This window comes from Etheostoma spectabile, chromosome 6 (assembly GCF_008692095.1).
Source record: "Etheostoma spectabile isolate EspeVRDwgs_2016 chromosome 6, UIUC_Espe_1.0, whole genome shotgun sequence".
NCBI classification, from domain to species: domain Eukaryota; kingdom Metazoa; phylum Chordata; class Actinopteri; order Perciformes; family Percidae; genus Etheostoma; species Etheostoma spectabile.
This window is the reverse complement of record NC_045738.1, coordinates 11,355,404-11,377,566: the sequence shown is the minus strand read 5'-3', so window position 1 is coordinate 11,377,566 and position 22,163 is coordinate 11,355,404. Positions and strand designations below refer to the sequence as shown.

The following is a 22,163-nucleotide window of genomic DNA, read 5'->3' as shown; positions in this document are numbered from 1 at the left end:
CTCGTTACTGCGAACATACAAAAAACAATCTACAAATAGATGTATAAAATGCCTGCGCATGCAAAATATGAGTGAGGGAGAAAGGGGGGCAGAAGGAAAGAGCGAGAGACGGAAAGTAAATTATTAAGAAAAGGGGAAGGAGAGATGTTGAGGTTGTTTATTTGTGAGGAGAATTGATCGGATCATGATGTTAGGATTAAGGTGGGTCTCCATTTTTACATTTTAGCCTAATAGAACGGATAATTACATTACCACAATGTAATGATTTGCAGCTAGAGGGGATGTAGGAGGGAGGGTTTTGGCTTTAGCAATGTGATTTATTATGTTCGTGATTTATGCATCATCGTCTCTGGCTTTTTCTTACTGTAAGTGAGTAAAAAGTAATACCTTTTTCCTTCTTAACTTTGTGGTCCTTGCTTTTTCTTCCATGCTTTCCTTCAGTTTCCTGCTTCTCCTGCTCTCCCGCTCGGCCTACTCAATGCTGCTGGGATGGGTGGAGTCTCCAGGGTATCCCACTGGATACCTGCCCCATGCCAGTCTAAACTGGAGCAGGTGTGCCCCCAAAGGTCACACCCTCTCCATCAAACTCCTCCACTTGGACCTGGAGGACAGCCAAGACTGTGAAAACGATGCAGTGAAGGTGGGCCAAGATGAGGGGTCAAGATAAACTTCAAATAGTTGTGCTTTACATGAATCAATACATACATCAATATTTTTTATTCTGATGTCAGTACTGTTATTGTACCCTCTACTACAACATATTTCCCACAAGGTTTTTTCAAATGGAAACCTCATCTCAGTTCTGTGTGGCAAAAAGGAATTTGAGGAGCTTCAATCCACTGTAAATCCCTCGCTCCTCTCTTCCCCGGGTGGCTGCCTCTCTCTTACGTTCCACTCCGACTACTCAAACACCAAGAGGCACACTGGCTTCAGAGGCTTTTATAGTGATCAAGGTGAGACGTAGAGGAAAAAAAAGGGACTTACTGAGTTATAAGAGTCCCACCAAAGTCCATTGTGTTTGTACCTGTTTTGTTTTGTCCACATTCCCCCTGGACGCCAATGTATTTTACTATTGTGAATACTTTTGTAAGCATACTGTTAGGAGGGCGATATTTTTAGATAACAATTCACAATGATTGCAGTTTATAGCTGTGAAAACTGACTTATATTATTTATATTTTTTCATTTCATAAATATAAGAAAAATCTGTGTCCAGGGTTGTATTTTCAGTTTGAAAATAAATATGTAAATAAATGCATGACATAATTAAAAAAAAGGCCAAATAAATAACTAAGGCACATGCTTCTTAAGAGTCATAAAATAACTTTAAGATGTTCTAGTTCAAATGGTGATGACAGTGACTGTTAAATCCTGTCAAACAGCTCAGTCTTTATGCTAAGCTTAGCTAACTGGCTTCTAGCTCATGTTTTTACCGTAAAGACATGAAAGTGGTGTAAGTCAGTCTTCTCATCTCTCTGCAAGAAAGCATAATTCTCCTAATGTCAAACTATTGCTTTAAGAGATGTGTTTTATGCCAAATATCTTGGGTTAAGTATGTTGCTACATGTGCATGTCTAGTGGTTAATGGGAAAGCAATGTTAAATAAGTTGATCAGCACCAACAAAACAATAGATGATGGTAAGACATGGATCAAGACAAAAAATAAAAAGCCCTAAAAACTTAACTTAAAGACCTAAGAGTGACACAAAATAAGCTTTTCTGGGCTCAGTTGAACATTTCTTCTCATACTAACCTATCCCATAACCTGGTAGAAGAAAAGACTGCTGAGAACCCACCAATAGTTCACAAATGTCCAATAATTCTTTTAAACTGTCTTGTGTGCTATACTTTTCTACATCTGACCTTTTTGCTCCCTTAGACTTTGACGAATGTGAGGAAGACCCCGACAACGGATGCACCCAGTTCTGTCACAACTACATCGGAGGGTACCACTGCTCTTGTCGACACGGTTACCACCTGGACGTGGACAAACACACATGCACAGGTACACATAATGTCATGAATTGGATCAATGCACAGTTTACAGAATGAGGAATTCAAACTAGACAGAGAAAGACAAATCAAGGAAAGCAAAACCAAACTGAAACATGAAGTTAAAATGGGGAAATAGAGGAAGCAGAAGCAGGCAATATGGGGTGGAGGTGGGGGGGTGATGATGATGAGCTAAGAGAAAACGTCCATGTGGAGGCTGACTGTGAACCAATGATTATGTTGATTGAAATGATGATAGTGATGACATTGAACTCTTATGTTTAACGCAGTGAGTTGCGCTAAGGATCTGTCGGGGCTGAGCGAAGGTGACATATCCAGCCCCGACTGGCCTGCTTCATATGCAGAGAATGCCGACTGTCAGTACACCCTGTCTGTGGACGCCACCCTGCAGCTGGAGCTGCACTTCTCCAAAGATTTTGATGTGGAGCAAAGCCCTGATGGTCAATGCATAGATGCCCTAAGGGTAGGTGTTGAATTGAAATATGTAAATGCCACATTTATCTAAAACTTCTAACTTTACACAGCAGGAAATAAAGAGGAAGTTCAGACAAAAGTGTTGTAACCATGGATTTGACAACTAGGACACATCATATTTGGACCATTTCCTCTGTGTTACATATTTTGGGATTTGTGTTGTTTTGCAACTTGTGCCTTAAAACATTATTCCCTCTCAAAAGGTTTTATTGTCCTACAAAATGTAATCAAAATATATTTATTGTGCTATTTTTGATGCTGATCTGCAGAAAAAGATTATTTAAAAGTGAGAGTGTGTAAGTATTCCCCTCTCTTAAGTCAGTATTTGGTAGATGCACCCTTAGCAGCAGTCACAGCTTTGAGTCTGTGTGAGAAGACTCAGCTTTGACTCTGACTGTTGTTTTAAAGTCGTTACTCTGTAGCTTTGGCTTTGTTAAAGTTCATTGGCTCATTGTCTCTCTGGAAAACAGTGAAGCCTTCCAACAGCAGGATGCTATGTTTAAAGTGGTATGCAGTGTAACGTGATGTTTAGTCTGATGAACAAAAAGGTTTTTTTTACAATAGTTTTTTTTTCTTTGTGGTACAACAATAACAATGCAAACATGTATTTCATATGTTATATTTGGGGTGAAAAATTATTTAAGCACTGGACTGCTGGACATAAGCACATGGATGTTTCAGCAGAAGGAACAGAGCAGAGAGGAAGTCGAGACACGTACATTGTGAGACGTTACCTTTGTTGTTTCGTTTACAGTTTGAGACTCCCACTGGGACTCTGGGGCCATTCTGTGGCCCCAAGCCTCCCCCCTCTCCCTTTTCCACTCACTCGCATCATGTCCAAATCCGCTTCACCTCTGATGGCTACGGCACTAACAAAGGCTTCACTCTCCACTTCAGGACCAGAGGTACTGCAGCCTCCTCACTTGTGACACATTGGGAAAATATTTACATTGAATTACAGTAGTTGGAAAATAATCACAAATGATCACAATTTGTCTTTCCACATGTTAATTACAGACAAGGTCTGTCCAGCAGTGGTGACCTTACACTCCACTGTGACTCCGCAGCAACCAGAATATAGTCAGGGTGAAACAGTGACCGTATCTTGTGATCTTGGATATGTTGCTGATACTGTGAGTGTACTTAGAACCAGAACCTTTTTTAATAGATTACATTTAAGCCACTATTAAACTAAAAGTTCTCCTTTTGCAAAGTAGCAAGGCACCCAGATGCTGTCATCACAGTATGTGACAATATGCCAGAATACAGGCATATGGACTCCCAATTACATCTGTAAACGTGAGTCTGACTGCATTTTTGAATTTTGCTTTTTGAATTTCTTGTTTTTTTACACTGTCTTTCACAATTTTTTTTATGTGTAGCTGTGGACTGCGGTTTTCCTGATATAACAGAAGATGGCATCCTTCAGCTGGTGGGCTCAGATAACCCACACACTCAGTATGAAGACCAGATCCAGTTTAACTGCAGCTCAAAGTACTACACACTCGAAGGAGATGGTGATTATAAAAAGCTTTACTTTTTTGATTCCTTTCCTTAACTAACTTTAAGAAATCAAAGTTTTCTGGAACTATTATTGTTTCACCAATACGCTTTCTTCAATCTTTCAGATGCGTACACTTGCGGTGCCAGGGGTGAATGGGTATCAGGGGGCGGCAAGACAGAGATGCCGAAATGCATTGAAGGTAGGACTATAAATATACACGTTTTTTTAAATTTATATTTTCTCATATTCTTACTTTGGAATGTTAGGCATCTATTCATGACATTTTATATTTCAGTGTGTGGGAAACCTGAAAAACACCCTTCAAGTGTAGCCAGAATTTTGGGAGGTAAAAATGCAAACATCGGAGAGATACCATGGAATCTTTTGATTAAAGCACCGAGCAGAGGAGGAGCATCACTTATCAGTGACCGATGGGCTGTCACAGCAGCGCATGTGGTGGAAGATGTAGAAGAAAGCTCTTTGTCCCTGTATGGTGGCCTGGTAGATGGGAGAACAACATCAAATACATTGTCTAATGTTGTTGTCATGAACAGTGAGAGGATCATAATTCATCCTGGCTACATCAAGGGCATTGAAGAACGCACCAATTTTGACAATGATATTGCTCTCATCAGATTAGCTTCCAGAGTGAATTTAGGCCCAAACCTTCTTCCCATTTGTCTGCCAGAGGTAAACAGGGGCTTGATTGAAAATGAACAAGGCACAGTGTCAGGCTGGGGGATAACAGAGTCCAATAAGGGTAATTTAATCACGTCAGCCTTCTTAAAATACGCTCCTATTGGGGTCTACTCCCTTACAGAGTGTGAGAATACACCGTACACCAAAAATAACAAACGCATGACTTTCACTGATAACATGTTTTGTGCTGGAGCACCAGGAAAGGACAGCTGCCTCAAAGACAGCGGAGGTCCATTGGTTTTTCCTATGTTGGCTAAACGCACAGAGCCTTATTATCTCAGCGGCATTGTGTCCTGGGGACCCCCCTGTCAGGAGAGGCAATACAAGGGTTACTATACCAAGGTGGAGAATTACGTAGACTGGATTAAAGACACAATAGATACAATTGAAAAGTCTTAGAAAGAGGAAAGATTAGGGAAAAAATACTTTTCTAATTACCATAATTATGTAATTCATTTCAAGACTGATTCAGATCTCTTAAAGGTGCAATATGTAATACTGACAGCTGGTGTTTAAAATAGTTACTGCAGTACAAATTCAAAATACTGGAGAGAGTCGTCTTCCTCTCCACCTCTTCCCCAGACTCGAAGTTCACGGAGGTTACCAGGCTGAGACCTCAGCATCCATAGTCTCTGTTAGAAACTTGCCGTTTTTAGGTTGGGTAGAATTTATCTCCATTGATCCTGTTCATTTGTTTGCTGCTTTGACGGCTGTACTAACATTACAGGTGTAGCGCTGGGTTTACATGTTTACAGGTGTATCTGGCAACCCGGCCTGGCTGTAAAACTGGGCAGTTGATAACAACACACAGGCCAAAACACAAACAAAAATTCCGTCACAGAACAGAAATTTCAAAAGAAGAAAATACTGGCATTAGCATTGTTGTAAGAAAAGAAAGTATTTCATCTTAGAATGTTTAATATCTGATTGGGGTCATTTTTGGATTTATTACAGTAAATATTTACACATTGGACCTTTAAATAAAAATGTTTATGAAAATAAAGACTATAATCTTGTAATCAAATGTACCAACATTAATAACATTGAACTGTGATCACATTATTACTTCATACTTTTGTATTAAAGGAATTTGCAAATCAACTGCAGAGAATTTTTTTTTTTAACCAACTTAATAATATACTTGTCTTTTAATCATCAGATACACACAAACATGTTTTTTGTCAGTGCCTCATACACTGAAATACTTAATTATTTTGATAATTTACACATCTGCCTTTTACACTGCACTCAAAATCAAAATACATTTCAGTGCTGTGTTTCACTGATTGAACACATTTCATCAGACAAATGTTATCACATGTAAAACAATATTGTTTTAAGTTTTAAAACGCAAAACAATTCAGCTGGAACAGTTGTCTTAGTGAATATATGTGGAATAAAAACATGTAGCTACACCAACAGCCTGGAAGAGCTGTGCATGAGAAACGTTTGTTGCATTTACAACCACAAACCAAATTACACGTTTCATTTACTTTATTTAATAGCAAAAGTGCCCATTTTCAAGTTCATAATTGTATAAACCTATATACCTGTATATTCAGGTATATAGGTTTACATGGTTTCATTTTCAAAAAACATCATTTTTGTTGTACCGCACATTGCTGCAGATCCTACGGAAACCCACTGGACTAAACTGTGCGCACGCTTGGTTTAATAAACTGTGTGCATGGATTCATAATAATCTGTACTCACAGTTTTATAAACGTGAGTAAAATAGGAAAACTATTATATTCTTACCTTAATTATAACTTGTCTCCTGCTTTGTACTACAGCACTTTGTTAAAACATAATTTTGGAGACACTATTTAATCATGAAATTAATAGATTTTTTTGTGTCGGTGTTGTAGTTTATATACGTCTAACATGTAAGTAGTTCTCTTGTAGGTTATGGTGAAGTAGTGTGTGTTGTAGCAGTGTTTTGTCATTGAGAACGAGCTAGCATGCCAGCGCTAGCATGTTGCTGGCTACTTCATCTCGGCTAGTGATGTAGAAAGCCGTGCAGATTTTAAACAGCTCACTCTGAAGGCAGAGGACTGATTGATTGCATCTCACTCAAAACAACATGGATACTTTTTTCCAAGTTTGTATGCGTGTGAAAGCCCCAGAGACACAAAATTACATCAAATCCCAGAAAAAATTATTTCCCCCCATAACATGGGCACAGAACATTAGAGCAATATTAACAAAAGCAGAATATGCAAGGGATGCCAAAAGCTCAAAGGCGTATCAAGGGTCTTCCCAAGTTTTGCTGAAAAACAAATAAATAAAATAAACTAACTAAAACAATTTCAAATAAAATTCATACAGTAGGTTTCAAAACATAATAAAACAACAATGTAATTCTCTCTGTGCTTAAATATGTGACAAGCAACCATCAACTGCCTCAATCACCCACTATTGTGATACCCAACTCTTTCGCCAACACATCTTCCTCTTAAGTGAAGTGCTATTGTTTCTGTTTGATAATGGTGAAAAAAAGCCTAATAGCCCCCTCTTGTGATAGAAAGAGGTTTATTGGTAAAGGAGCCAGATTTGGAAATGTGTGGGACCTTAGAGTTGAAAACATCAGTTTTTATGTTCTAAGTTATTCTCAATATATAATTAAGAAAACAGATGAGTTTGCAAGATATTCCTAATTCGCCATTTTAGAGAAAATATCTCCGGCATCGATCCTGTTCTTCTTTCACAAGTCAACCGCTTATTTGATTTTGCCAAGACAAATAAGGCATTTTCCTGGCATTAACGCAGTGAGTTGCTAAACACTGGAAACGACGGACTTTTTGACTAATGTTTCACTTGAATGAGAGACATTTGCTCCTGCAACAGTGGATCAGTTTACTCACGGATATAGCATTTAATCCAGAGATGGCGTGGACTTCCTGTATAATTTTGTAAGTTTGAATGTGATTTTTAATACACTTGTATACTGTGCTGAAGTAGTTTTTGTCATGAATTTCTAGCTTGATTACAAAATATGTAATGCGTACACTTGCTATAATTGTGCAAAAGCCTCTCATATCATTGTGTGTTGTCTTCTGTACAACCAATATTACAGATGAGCAGTGTTTTATAGGTTGACTGGGTGATCCGTCTCTCCATATGCCTTTTATAAGGCCTTGACAATATTACATGGTTGTAACAGCTGTTGATTGTGTCACTGCGTGTTTGTTCTTTTCTGTTTGCATCAACTTTGGACTATCACCTCAAATGACCACAAACTGAAAAACAGATCGAATTCTCTGTGTCCCTTCACCTTTTAGCTTTCTGTATGTGTCAGTGTGTGAGTGCTGGCCGCTGCCTGACACAGGGCCTCTAATGCATGGGGTGATCCAGTCCCCCCAGTATCCTCAGCCTTACCCTTCCAACCTGCAGGAGCAGTGGGACCTCAGTGTGCCAGAGGGCTACCAGATCCGACTCACCTTCACACACTTGGACATTGAAGCTTCTGCTGGCTGCTTTTACGACGCCCTCACAGTCAGAACCATAATTTAAAACACATGAACTCATAAACAAAAGACCAGTGTTGATGTGTTCTGAAAAAGTGTGACTTGAGGGCCAGTTTAGACATCCTGACTCAGACTTGAATATTGACAACTTTACCTAGAATACTTTACCAACTACCTACATACTTCTCCATGTTTTGCCGTTACTGCCAAAATGGGCTATGGTGTAACTCAGTATATCTAAATGCATGATGGTTATTTCAAAAGACCTCTGTTTTTCTCCTTGCAGTAGTCTCCCCTTAATAGTAATCTCACAAAGAGGAATTTTTTTTTTTTCTCTTTCTTGTCCATCAGTAGCTCTCATGGGGGTTACCGAGTCTTACCAACACAATCATACCCAGTCATCATGGACAAAATAGCTAATTTCCCATTTGGTGGTGACATGTAGGTAAAACTACTTTTTGTACTGTACTGTAACTATAAACCAACCAGACCCTCCTTTGCAGCGCTGTGAAAGACGGTCTGGCATTGCGAGACTAGCCATAGTCCAACTCATCAGAAGTGCACTGTGGGTAAAAGCTTTCAATTGGTCAGCTATTTAGACTGACATTCTCCTCCCTTTCCGCTATCTACATGTATTTTACCAGGGCACAAACAATGAACTGAAAGCTGCTAAAAACCTCCATGGAGCTGAGGAAAAGGCAGAGTCAGAGGATACCTTTCTGTAAGATTGTCAATACGAGCAATCCTTTCATATTATTCATTGAAATTTCATTGATTGGTAATATGAACAGATTGATTATAGCAGCCATAAGTAATGAGTAGGACTTGAAAATCAGACTTGGACTCAAATTCAAACATAGACGACTTGGGATGTGACAGTGGCTCAAGGTTTAGTGACTCAACGGGAACAATGCAATACATTCTACATTGTGTAACACAGCACATCCTTTTACAGCACATTGTCCTCATGATGAATAATATTTTGTCCCTTTTATAATCCTACAGGTTCTCTATGATACAAAGATCCTGGGGAAGTTTTGTGGTCATGAGAACTCGGCTGATGGGCATCACCCTGGCAACCAGCCCATCTTGTCTCCAGGCAACAGACTCACCCTCATGTTCCAGTCAGACGACAACAACCCAGAGCGCCACCAGAATGTGGGCTTTTCTGCTCAGTACCAGGCAATAGGTAGCACTTCTCCATCATCTTCCACTTCTCTCTTCCACAACTGAACCACCTCCCACTAACTCATTGTGTCTGTCTCTTATTATCAGACATGGATGAGTGTTCTGCGCCAGAACCTGAAGATGGCTCAGGTCCACTGTGCTCTCAGATCTGCCTCAATACCCTTGGCTCATACCTCTGCTCCTGTCACCACGGCTACGAGCTTCGCCCAGACCAGCGCAGCTGTGTGTGTGAGTATTGTACAGATACACACTACTCATGAATGAACTTATTACGAAGGTGAAGCAAGGGGAGAACAATGCTCAGTCAAACTGTTGTCACTCAATTTTTAACTACTTTGACTCAACCCAACCTTTTATTGAGGAACCAACAATTTATGACAAACGGTTATACAATTAGATTAAGCAGAAAGGGCTTTGTTTTTAGGGGACGCTCTCAAAAAATCTGAGTAGCAGCAAAATCCCAGATAGCTCAGTTGGTAGAGTGGGCGAGCATATGAAGAGGTTCACTCCTCCATGCAGTGGGCCTGGGTTTGACTCCTGCCTGCGGTGCTTTGCTGCATGTCTTTACCCCTCTCTTTCCCCTTTCATTTCTTCTTCTCTCAATAAAGGCCTAAAAATGCCCAATTATAGTTAAAAAATAAATTAATGTATATACATATATATATATATATATATATATATATATATATATATATATATATATATATATATATATAGCTGCTAGAACCAATCCATGCTTAACAAACACATTCATGAACATCTCTCATCTTGGCAGATGAGATGGCAGCAAACGACATACACCTGTATGAGTAGGATTGAATATTAGCTGGTAGCTGAGCAGCTGAGGAGTGAGGCACCTGATTGAATAACCTGAAAGTTCCTTTGCTGTTTTCCTAGTATCCTGTGACGGAGGTATATTTGATGAGACAGAGGGACATCTGTTCAGTCCAGGATACCCTAACCCCCCACATCATGCTGTGTCATGTCAGTACATTATTTCTGTAGAATCTGGCTTCGCTGTCGTTCTTAACTTCACTGACAACTTCCACATCGAGAGCATGGACACTGAGCAAGGTCCAAACTGTCCCCATCACTGGTTGCAGGTAATAACAAGCAGCTACATTTTTATAATTGGAAATTAAACGGAGCACTATGTGATATACAATAAATGAGCTGTGCACTACTCCTCTTTCGAAAGGTGACATTGTCAGACAGAGAGCCCATGAAGCTGTGTGGTGGAAAGAGTCCAGGTCTGATACACACAAACTCCAACACTGTCACACTGGACTACCACACTGATAATGAAGGCCTGAGCAAAGGCTGGAGCCTGGATTACAGCACATACAGTGAGAGAAATAAGTTAAACTGCAATTGATTGTCAAATTATGTCTGATTGCAAGGTAACTATATATATATATATATATATATATGCAGTTGATGTTACATGTTGGCTTGTCTGTTGTGTATCCAGGAGTGAAGTGTCCGTTGCCCAGTAATGTGACTAAAGGCAAGGTCACTCCTATCTTGACTGAATATTTCTACAGAGACTACATCTATGTGCGCTGTGACCAAGGATACAAGCTGATGATGGTTGGATTAAACTTCACATTTTTAACTGTAAAAGAAGGAACTTTATTTGTCATTGTGTGCGATATAAAAAAATTGTGCTGTCAAACGATTACAATATTTATTTGCATTACTGTCATAGTTAACTCGCAATTGATCTCAATGAATCACACATTTTTATCCATTCTAAATTTCCCTTGACATCTTTTTGTCCCATTATTTTTTTTTAAAATCATTTTATTGCTCTTATCAACATGGAAAAGTGGATCAGCTTGCTTTGTGCAAATGTCTTTTGAAAACAACATTTGCAATAGCTTACTGTAGTATTCATTTTCACACGTAACATACTCACTTGAAGCAGTCATTCACACTTGAAACAAATAATCTCTCACACAATGTAACACTGTCCATCAATAAAGGGTGACAAAATACTTTGACGAGGCGGCGGATAATTTGCATCAGCTGTGTGCTTGGCCATCCAGTGGTATTTCAGGCTGGACGTGCTGTGATGATAGCTCAGTTCACAACAACAAAACACACTGAACACTTTGGTTTTGCAATTAAACCATTTGGCAACTTTTTAAAAAGTAAACTTTCCATTCAGAATCTTATTGGCATCCATTTCGGCGTCTTGCGCTTGACATCCACTCAAAACGTAACGTTACTACTCATTGGCCGGCTCACAAGCCCAAAGTCCAAAGTGTGTGCGGCGTGCCTGTTGTTTTGTTTCTTGTCCAGCTAGATCCAGTGTGGAGTTTTTCTAACGTTATTAGTTGTTGCAACTAATAACTGATAAAAACTACAAAGTTTGCTAGGCCAAAAAGAACGTCAATCTCGTGATAAAAAAATCAAATTACATTGGCTGACTTTTTATCAGTTCCACTCTTTTCTCTGTCAGGATGGTCAGGAGGTCGAGGGTTTCTCTACCATGTGCCAAAGCAATGGACAGTGGCATCTCCCTTTACCAGAGTGCCACAGTATGTTACCTTTAAGCTTAGACAAAAAAAAATACATTGTGATTCAACCACACATTACATATTAGTATAATTTCCTGTTTCATTTGCCAACAATGAATATGTCCCTGTTTTTGTTCTTCTGCAGTAATTGATTGTGGTGAACCTGAACCTTTGCTGAATGGAGGGGTGACATTCCTGTCTGGCTTTCAGAATCAGTACCGTTCCATTGTTCAGTATCACTGTAATGAACCATTTTACTCTCTCCTTGGGGGTATTAATGGTGAGATATTAACATATAGTATTCTATGATGTATGGTTTTTAGATTTTTTTACAATTACAATTTTCAACACCCCCCCCCATCCCAATCCACAACAAAATTCCTCTCTCAACTTCTGCCATAAAACAACTGTCAAAAAAACTAAAAGCAAATTATATGATAGTATCACAGTAGCAGCTCTCCTATGTCTTCTTCTTTACACAGTGCTGTTCCTTTTGCCTCATTGCATTCAAAACAGAGGGCAGGTATATAACTATTGTATTTATTCAATTTATCAGGAGTTGTGTATGTCTTCATCAGCCAATTAAATTGGAGTAGCCTACCTAAACAGTAACTTAAAGCTACAATGCGTAGTTTCTGTTGCCCCCATAAGGAATTCTAAGTAATGACAACCACACTGTCGGCGTGTCCACGTGATATAGCCTTCCATGATCGCGCACGTGCGCCCATTCCTCCATGCAATTGCTAGTACGCAAGGAGGACACGGAGGATTAAAAAAACGTGATGGAAGAGGTAATTATCTTCACTCAAGCTTCTCGGCGGCAAAGTCGCCGGTGTCCACCATCTTCTGAACACAGCCATAGGCTACTGAGAAAGTGAGTTGTGTGGAGTTAATAGTCTAATTACCTTTGTAGCAACTCATTTGGCAATGGCTTGAATGTAATGGACGTTGATTAATGTCAAGTTACGCACTAAAGCTTTAACACCAAGCTCAAAAATGTTTCACTGCCCTCCAAGCATCATCAATTAACAGTGTTAACAGTCCAAAGGTGTAGCCTACTATGTTATATTTGTAACCACACGTAACAGTGATGTCATGGTGTAGTGACACACCCTGGACTACACTTCTACTTGCTGACTGATTTTTTTTCTCTCTGTTCTGCAGTTGTCTTCACCTGTGAAGCCGACAGAAAGTGGAGATCCAACAATGATATTGTTGTCAGTCCAACATGCATACCAGGTATTGCTTTTAATTTTTACAATAAAACCCTGAAACACCTTATCTAGATCTGAATCTAGAATGTTTTCTTTAATTAGAAGTATGTACTTGTGTGAAACTTTGAAATACATACGTTTGTATCCCATCTAGTCTGTGGCCAGCCAACAAAACTCATCTCTACCTATCAGAGGATCATCGGAGGCAGTGACGCTCCAGACTATACCATCCCCTGGCAAGTGCTACTGAACATAGATGGGGGAAGAGGAGGAGGCATGGTGATAGGAGACCGCTGGATTATGACTGCTGCTCATGTCATTTTGAAGAAAGGAAATCAAGCATCAAAAGAGGCTGTGCGGGTAAGCGTTTTACTATAAGTGTTATTAGCGTGCCCATTGCCTCAATATTTTTGACTTGAATTCCACTGCACAAGGCAAGGCAGCTTCATTTGTATAGCACATTTCAGCAATTCAAAGTGCTTTACATAAAAAGATTAAAATAATAAGTTACAGTGCAGTACAACAAATTAAACATTAAAGAGCAGTTAAAAACCGTTAAAATAAAATACAAAAATAAAAGTCACATTGCTGTATAGGAAATTAAACATTAAGGAGCAGTTAAAACAGTTAAACATATAAAAGAAGATAAAATAGCAAATTTTAGACTGATAGTATGGGACAGCGTATAAGCCTCTGCCCCACACACGCTATCGGAGCGCAATAACCATTTTGTGGAAACCCAAACTTTGTTAACCAATAAGGTAGGCACTCCAAACCAACAGAACCATGTCTTTACCCTCTCATCCATCCACCACGAGTACTTTTACACTACAATATTGTTGTCCCTATAAGGCTTAGTTTAATTACAGAAAACTTTGCAAAATCCTGAACAGCTCCAACTGTTTCTTGTAGATTTTACCATAAAACTATATCACACCCGCGTTGAAGAAATTCTCAGACATATATTCGCTTCCTGTTCAGAAATACCCCTTAATTATATAATTTGTGACCTTAATGGTCCAGTAGAGCAGCAGACATTTTGCCTAAAACTGAAGCCACCAACTCTGTTACATGGTAAACTTGGTCAAATTGTTTTACCTTCATGTTGCATGTTTTAGTGGCTTTTTTTGTTTCATGAATTTCTACCTTGAAAATAAATTGCAGTATACAGTATGTGGATACTTGTGTGGACCTACACTATAACACTGTCTATGAACCATTTTCTAAGGTTAACTTTACGTGATACATTTTTCAAAGTACCATATAGAATAGAACATCTTTATTGTCATCGTATAAGTACAACGAGATTGCAACCTCCGTATCAATGCAATAAAGATAAATGTGGTATAAATAGGGTAATAGTAGCCTACAAATAGGTAAAGATAGCAATAAATTGGCAGTAAGTAATAACTTTAATGAAAGGAATCAGTAAACCCCTATTATAGAAAGGGTTTAATATTTATTTTATACAAACATTAATTAGCAGTATTGAAATAGTGAAAATAGATTTAAAAAAACAAACTGTATATGGTTGCAAAAGTTAAAAACAATTGTGTCATAACTGCATGCCCATTTCTTCAATTTTTTAATTGATATTTATTTCCTCCTATGCTGTTGATTTGCAGATGTATATGGGCCTTACTAATTTTAACTCCCTGACGGCCTCTCCTGTGTATGCTGCCTCAATCCACATTCATCCTGAATACAACAACCCCACTGATGTAAACTTCAACAATGACATTGCCTTGATCAAACTGCAAGACTCACTCACATTCAACTCATCCGTCATGCCAATATGTTTGCCACCAGAGGGTGCCACATACATCACTGGTGTAATGGGGTAAAGAAACAACTGCTGGGTTTTATTTCATGATGTTATATAATCTGTTTTATTTGATTCTATTTATTTTACTCATTTTTAGTTTTCCAAAGTCATTTTACCTTGCATTTATATCCTAATTTTTCACTTGCTGTGCTAACATGTGAAAGTTGACCAGCTTCTATACAGTGCACCTTAAAGGACTCTTGCATATTTTTTTTTTTTTTCAGACTGGTGTCAGGCTTTGGCATTACAGAAATTGACGGCCGAAGTATTTCAACAAATAAGATGAAGTATGTACAAGTACCTGTGGTGGAGCAGGAGACATGCAGTAACTCAATCACTTTGTCGAAGAAGACAAGAGACAGTGTTCCAAGTCTATCAAACAACATGTTCTGTGCTGGAGTCCCAGAAGGTGGGAAGGACTCCTGCCAGGGTGACAGTGGAGGTCCCTACGCCCTGAGAGACAATGGAAGGTTCTGGGCTGCTGGGATTGTCAGCTGGGGGGTTGACTGCGGAAAGCAAGGAACATATGGAGTCTATACCAGAGTTACCAACTACATGGACTGGATCAACAAGACTATGCAGGAGAACTGAAATAAACAGTTAAAAACATTTACAATAACATAAAAAAAGAGATCAGATTTTGTTTTAAATAGACTTACCTTGTAAAAAAGCTATAACTAAAGATCATTTTACATTGCAAGGTACAATGATGAAGTGCAGTCCTGATGAGATCCATTTCTAAACTTCCTAAAATTACTGATTGGATGGCATATTAATTGTGTATTGTAAAGTCATAGCATTGCATTTACAACTTTCAAAGCAATTTTTAATAAAGTGGCAATAGTGACTTAACCCTTGTGTTGTCCTTGGATCAAATTTAACCCCTTTTCAACGTTTCTTATATCCAAAATATTCTTTCAACCAAGTTGCCCAAAAATAATTTTGGATACATGGATGTACATTTTGTACATGATGTACATTACAAATTTTGACATAAACTGTGATTCACTCAACATCCTCTGATCTTGACTATCAGTCCAAATAATTTATAATTTCTGCTTTTTTAAACTCAAGTAGGTGTAAAAAAACATTGAAAAAAATGACAAAAACATTTAAAAAAGTGTAAAAAAAAAAAAAAAAAATTCACTTGTTTGATGGAAAGACAACACAAGGGTTAAATGTGCCTCATGTATCTGAGGTTAGTCACAGATCTTTCTGGCGACGGTCCACCTTGCACTAAATGCAACTATTGTCAGATCTGTTACTTGCTGAAGGTTTTACTGTACACAAACTCTGTTTTACTCTTTATTCTTTAGTTAGTCAGAGCTATTGAGCCATTATAGGGCAGTTACGATTCCTGCATTTATTTTTGCCAAGACAAACATATCATTGAGGTTAAATTCCATTGCAAAATACTTCAAACCACAGCTGGTCCATTAGAATATGAGACACTTTGTACAAAGTTTCAGCCACACAAAGAAGAACGTATTGCAGACATGGGATGGACCAACTCTTTTATATGGTAAGCTTTGTCAAATTATTTTACCTTCAAAGTGCATGTTTTAGTAGATTTTTACTTTTCATAAATTTTCTACCTTGAAAAAAAAGTCACATACAAGTGGGGAACTAAACAACAGCACTGTGTGAGAGCAGTTTTCTAAGGTTGATTATTTAAGAGATTCTCACAGTACCAGAATATCTTCATTGTCATTATAGTAGTATGAGATTCCAACCTGTGTATCAATACTGTAAAAATAAATTGGGTAAAAGTAGCCTCCGAACAGTTAAAAATAGCAATGAGGGGACCGTAAAGTCATAACAAACAGTAACAGTATTCAGCAGTATTAAATAGTGCAAAAAGTAATGAAGTCAGTTAATGGCAATAAAGTGGCAGTAAAATAACAGTAATTAATCATCTGTATTGAAATCGCTATAGAAAACTAAAGCAACAGTGTGCTGTTTAACATAAAGTAGAACTTGTTTGTGTCACTGTGTTTGCTTGTTTTCTGTTTGCATCACCTTTAGACTAGCACCTTTGTGCCAAGTCCCTCTGTTTTGCACAATTCTAGGTTTCTGTGTATTTCAGTGAGTGAGTGCTGGCAGCCGCTAGACTCTAAATCTGTTATACGTGGGGAGGTCCAGTCCCCTCAGTATCCCCGGCCTTACCTTCCCAACCTGCTGAGGAAATGGGACATCTGGGTTCCTGAGGGCTACCAGATCCAGCTGTCTCTAAAACACCTGGATATTAAAGTTTCCTCAGGCTGCTATCAAGACTCTCTGACGGTGAGAGTGAAACCTTCTTGAAATTGGATTTAATTTACTGTATTGATTTATTTGACAGGGACAATGTATCTTCGTGGACAGCCCTATTAAATCCTTCCTGGTGTTTTTGGGGGATTCCAACAAACTCACGCTCTCTGACAAAATAACCAAATCTCTTTTTGAGAGCTTTCTGGCCACAAGGATCAAATTGTCATCAGAAAGACCAGCTAACATATTGTGTGATTTAAATATTCTCTCAGGTTGGTTGGTAAATGCTAGATAAATCTGGGTGCTGACGTTGGGATTTATTGTGGGCCCTTTGATTACATGGACTAGATCATATTTGTCAGTTATTTTTTTAAGCCTTTTTCTACATGATGTGTCCTCCCAGTTTATGTTGATGAATCCTACAAAATAAGGGCCCCTCTCCCACCTGCAGCCATCTTAGAGCCTGAGCCTTTTTTGAAGTTGTTGGAATAAGGGTACCAGCTTCCATCCATGTAGTTTGGTGGCGGTAGAAACCCTCTTAACTTTGAATCAAATATTGATGACCTGGACAAATTGAGATCTTGAATTGTAACCAGGTACTCTGTCATTTCTTTTTATAAACTACAACTCATTACAGAGCAATTCTTATAGTCTCTGTCTCGTAATCCAGTTTGAAGACCTGATGGTAGAGCATGGCAATTATTTTAACTCAAAGTGACTGTTTGGAGTTGTTGAGGACTTGGGTCTCACGTCAGACTTGACTCCTTTTTATGCATGACTTGACTCAGACCTGATGTTTGATGCCCTTAATGCGCTATTCAGGTGTATTACATCCTGTCCTCATGCACAAATGTTGTTTTGCAATTCAGTGTTTCGCATTAAGCAATACCAACGTTTGAAAGAAGAAATAGCTAATGTTAGCAAACTTTAGGTAAATATTGTTGTATAAAACACATTACAAAGTACCTTTGCTGCTACTGTCATATTACATATTTTAGGTAAATGCCAAGCATTTAGCATTCTGTGTTATTGACACCTGTAGCCCCAGTTTAGCAAAAGTTAGAAATACTCACTTGAACTGACCTTTGATGGAATTGCGTTTGTAAGGAAGTTCTTCACCGTAATAGTTAGTCTTACAATATCCCTTCAAATATTTTCCTTTTATCAGGTTCTTTATGACCAAAATGTCTTGGGGAAGTTTTGTGGCCAGGAAAATTCAACTGATCACCCAGGCAAAGAGCCGATCCTTTCGCAAGGCAACAAACTGAGTCTCGTATTCCAAACAAGTGACTTCAACTCAGAACTCCAACAGCACATTGGCTTCTCTGCTACCTACAAGGCAATAGGTACAGCTTTTCTGGTCACTCCATTTTCTCTCCTGTAGAAGATGCATGAATGAGAGATGTTTTTTGTTTGGTCAACGGTAACAATAACTATAGAGATCTAGAACTGTAATTAAATTAAATGTGATTAAATGTCCATTTCCGGGGAACATGGCCAAACACTACTAACTAAACTAAAAGATTTAGATCTATGTAACTTGTGACCGAGGATACAAGCTGATGATGGTTTGATGTTTTTTTTTCTTTAACTGGCAAAATATAAATATGTCCTTGTTTTGTTCTTCTGCAGTAATTGATTGTGGAGAACCTGAACCTTTGCTGAATGGGGGGGTGATCTTCCTGTCTGGCTTTCAGAATCAGTACCGTTCTGTTATTCAGTATCATTGTAATGAACCATTTTATACTCTCCCTGGTGGCGAAAATGGTAAGATATTTATATATTAAAATATATATCATTCATAAAAATATAATCTTTGCTATCTAAACTAAAAATAAAAGCCATTATTTTGTTCCCTCTGGTCTTCAGTTACCTTCACCTGTGAAGCAGACAGGAAGTGGAGATCCAACCACAACAATGTAACTCCAACATGTATACCAGGTATTATAACCCTGTGATATCTACTCCAGGAGGCTTGAATTTAAACATGAAATCTATCTGTGTGAATCTAATTTATGTCTGCTTCATCCAGTCTGCGGCAAGCCAACAAAACTCATCTCTGCCTATCAGAGGATCATGGGAGGCAGTGAAGCTCCAGACTATACCATCCCCTGGCAAGTGCTACTGACCATAGATGGGGGAAGAGGAGGAGGCATGGTGATAGGTGACCGCTGGATTATGACTGCAGCTACTGACCTAACCCGTGGTGGAAAACCAATATCAAATGAGACTGTACGAGTAAGTGTTACAGGTGTTATCTGTGTTTTTTTGAACACTATTTGATATTTATTTCCTCCTACGCTGTTGATTTGCAGATGCACATGGGACCTACTGATGTTAAAACCCTGATGGGTTCTCCTGTGTATGCTGCCTCAATCCACATTCACCCTGAATTCAACAACACCAACGGCTTAGACTTTAACCATGACATTGCCTTGATCAAACTGCAAGACCCGATCACATTCAACTCATCCGTCATGCCAATATGTTTGCCAGGAGAGGGTGCCACATATGTCACTGGCGAGATCGGGTAAATAAACAACTGAGAGTTTTCATTTCATAATGCTATATGATTAATTCCAAAGGATATCATTTTCAAAATATTTTTTAATAATCTTTTTTATCAATTATCTCATCTTGCCTTTTACTCTTTTTCATGCCTGTTTTTCCTTGTTGTACCAACATGTGAATCAATCTTGTTCAGCATACAGACAGAAGACTCTGATTTGCTGAGTTCACCATTACTGCCGCATGTACTTTTTTTCTTTTTTTTTAGACTGGTATCAGGCTTTGGCATTACAAACATATACCCCCTAAAAATGACAAATAAGCTGAAGTATGTGCAGCTCCCTGTGGTGGAACAAAAGACATGCAGTAATTCAGTCAAGAAACTGAAGAAGACAAGGGACAATGTACCCACACTGACAAATAACATGTTCTGTGTTGGAGTCCCTGAAGGTGGGAAGGACTCCTGCCTAGGTGATAATGGAGGTCCCTACGCCCTGAGGGACAATGGAAGGTTCTGGGCTGCTGGGATTGTCAGCTGGGGGGTTGACTGTGGAAAGCAAGGAACATATGGAGTCTATACCAGAGTTACCAACTACATGGACTGGATCAACAAGACTATACAGGAGAACTGAAATGTACAATAAAAAAATAATTTACAATAACATAAAGAGAACATAATTTGTTGTTAATTACTGCTACATACTGTAAGTACAATTGCTTCCTTTCTCCTTATGAAAAGTAGGCTCTGTTTCCATTGCCTAGTTTGGGACTTTACTGTACTATGCACTGTGCTAATATTACGGAACATCTGACTGTACACAACCTCCTTTTTACTAATTACAGCATTAAAATAAAAGTCATTATCTCTTTTCCTCTGGTCTTCAGCTACATTCACCTGTGAAGCAGAAAGCAAGTTGAGATCCAACCACAACGGTGTAACTCCAACATATATACTTATTATAACCCTGTGATATTTAATCTAGGATACTTTAATTAATAAATTAGTATGTCTGTGTGAACCTAATTTATGTCTGTCTCATCCAGTCTGTGGAAAGCCCACAAAACTCATTTCTCCCTATTACAGGATCATGGGAGGCGGTGATGCTCCAGACTATACCATCCCCTGGCAAGTGCAGGTGAGTAGAGATGGATCCCATGGAGGAGGCGTTCTGATTGCTGACCGCTGGATCATGACTGGAGCATAGGCCCTAACACAAGTATCAAAAGAGACGTTACGGGTAAGTGTGCTACTAAAGATTGTTATCTGCGGGCCCATTGCCTCCATTTTTAGTTACTCCTGTGTATGCAATCCACATTCACCCTGAATTCAACAACACCAACGGCTTAGACTTTAACCATGACATTGCCTTGACCAAACTGCAAGACCCGATCACATTCAACTCATCCGTCATGCCACATACGTCACTGGTGAGATGGGGTAAATCAACAACTAAGAGTTTTCATTCCATAAACCATTAATATTATTTTATTTACTCTTATTTACTTTATTTTTTATTTACTTTTCATTTTGTAAACTCAGTCATTTCATCTAGCATACTACTTTTATTTTTTATTTTTAATGCCAACATGTGAATCTTTTAGACCAAAGACGTTTTTTTCAGACTTGTGTCAGGCTTTGGCAGAATAGCAGAACATGACCGAACATCATAGAGTGAGGGGAAAAAAGTATTTGATCCCCTGCTAATTTTGTACTTTTGCCCATTGACAAAGAAATGATCAGTCTATAGTTTTAATGGTAGATTTATTTGAACAGTGAGAGACAGAATAACAACAAGACAATCCAGAAAATCAAATGCGAAAAATGTTATAAATTGATTTGTATTTTAATGAGGGAAATAAGTATTTGACCCCCTCTCAAGTGAAAGATTTCCGGCTCCCAGGTGTCTTTTGTACAGGCAACGATCTGAGATTAAGAGCACACTCTTAAAGGGAGTGCTGCTAATCTCAGTTCTGGGCTGCTGGGATTGTCAGCTGGGGGTTTGGATGTGGACGGCAGGGACAATACAGATTCTATACCAGAGTGGCTTACTACGTGGACTGGATCAACAAGACTATGCAGGAGAACTGAATGTAGTATAATTCATAACTAAGTTACTGTAACAAAACGTGGCGTCCTGAACAAAACCAGAGATATTACAGCCAACTAACAACAAAAAAACAAATGAGGAAGAATAACTTTGCTCATTGTAGTTCTTCCTTATTCAACTTACAATAAAATTACAAAGGTGAGGTAAAGAAGTGAGCAGAAAGATGATAAAGTTGATAAAACTTTATTTTACATAATTTTTGCAATTGAGTTTGAATTTCTTCCCCCTTAAATCTGAAGCTAGAAAACAAAGTCTTCTTTTCTGAGCACAATAAAAGAATAACACGGTGTGCCTATCAATAACCCAACAGTTACTGTCACAAATAGTAGGCCTAGGCCACTTGTAAGAGGTCACTTAGTCACACAATGTAATAATGTACACTGTAAACAAA

The 22,163-nt window shown here is 38.6% G+C and overlaps 2 protein-coding genes across 3 annotated transcripts; both read left to right on the top strand.

Moving 5' to 3' along the window:
• Positions 1-14: 14 nt before the first annotated feature.
• Positions 15-5,791, top strand: c1s.2 (complement component 1, s subcomponent .2). 2 transcript variants are annotated; one of them, XR_004332451.1, is made up of 12 exons: positions 15-201; positions 442-640; positions 773-953; positions 1,880-2,005; positions 2,283-2,476; positions 3,242-3,392; positions 3,505-3,620; positions 3,705-3,786; positions 3,870-4,004; positions 4,116-4,190; positions 4,287-5,167; positions 5,667-5,791. XR_004332451.1 is itself a non-coding variant. In XM_032518661.1 (11 exons), exons 1-11 carry the CDS (start codon positions 185-187, stop codon positions 5,087-5,089), a joined length of 2,079 nt encoding a protein of 692 aa, XP_032374552.1. In that variant the 5' UTR covers positions 15-184; the 3' UTR covers positions 5,090-5,617. The 2 variants fall into 2 exon arrangements, 1 of the variants encoding a protein (XP_032374552.1); XM_032518661.1 differs by lacking the exon at positions 5,667-5,791 and having other exon boundaries at positions 4,287-5,617.
• A 1,598-nt stretch (positions 5,792-7,389) lies between these two features.
• Positions 7,390-20,314, top strand: LOC116690810 (complement C1r-A subcomponent). Its single transcript, XM_032517977.1, has 21 exons — positions 7,390-7,602; positions 7,972-8,185; positions 9,163-9,346; positions 9,433-9,573; positions 10,243-10,448; positions 10,544-10,691; positions 10,817-10,935; positions 11,810-11,888; positions 12,013-12,147; positions 13,032-13,106; positions 13,236-13,441; positions 14,707-14,921; positions 15,131-15,494; positions 16,376-16,428; positions 16,976-17,189; positions 18,325-18,502; positions 18,789-18,923; positions 19,026-19,097; positions 19,189-19,394; positions 19,472-19,686; positions 19,933-20,314. Exons 1-21 carry the CDS (start codon positions 7,499-7,501, stop codon positions 20,294-20,296), a joined length of 3,627 nt encoding a protein of 1,208 aa, XP_032373868.1. The 5' UTR covers positions 7,390-7,498; the 3' UTR covers positions 20,297-20,314.
• The last annotated feature ends 1,849 nt before the right edge of the window (positions 20,315-22,163 follow it).

What these genes read in the sequence shown, in the direction of transcription:
- c1s.2 (XM_032518661.1), top strand. An exon ending in GGACAAACACACATGCACAG is followed by an intron (nt 2,006 to 2,282) that starts GTACACATAATG and finishes TGTTTAACGCAG; the next exon opens with TGAGTTGCGCTAAGGATCTG. An exon ending in GATGCCGAAATGCATTGAAG is followed by an intron (nt 4,191 to 4,286) that starts GTAGGACTATAA and finishes TTTATATTTCAG; the next exon opens with TGTGTGGGAAACCTGAAAAA.
- LOC116690810 (XM_032517977.1), top strand. Translation starts at nt 7,499, where the DNA reads ATGTTTCACTTGAATGAGAGACATTTGCTCCTGCAACAGTGGATCAGT. An exon ending in AGACCAGCGCAGCTGTGTGT is followed by an intron (nt 9,574 to 10,242) that starts GTGAGTATTGTA and finishes CTGTTTTCCTAG; the next exon opens with TATCCTGTGACGGAGGTATA. An exon ending in CCTGGATTACAGCACATACA is followed by an intron (nt 10,692 to 10,816) that starts GTGAGAGAAATA and finishes TTGTGTATCCAG; the next exon opens with GAGTGAAGTGTCCGTTGCCC.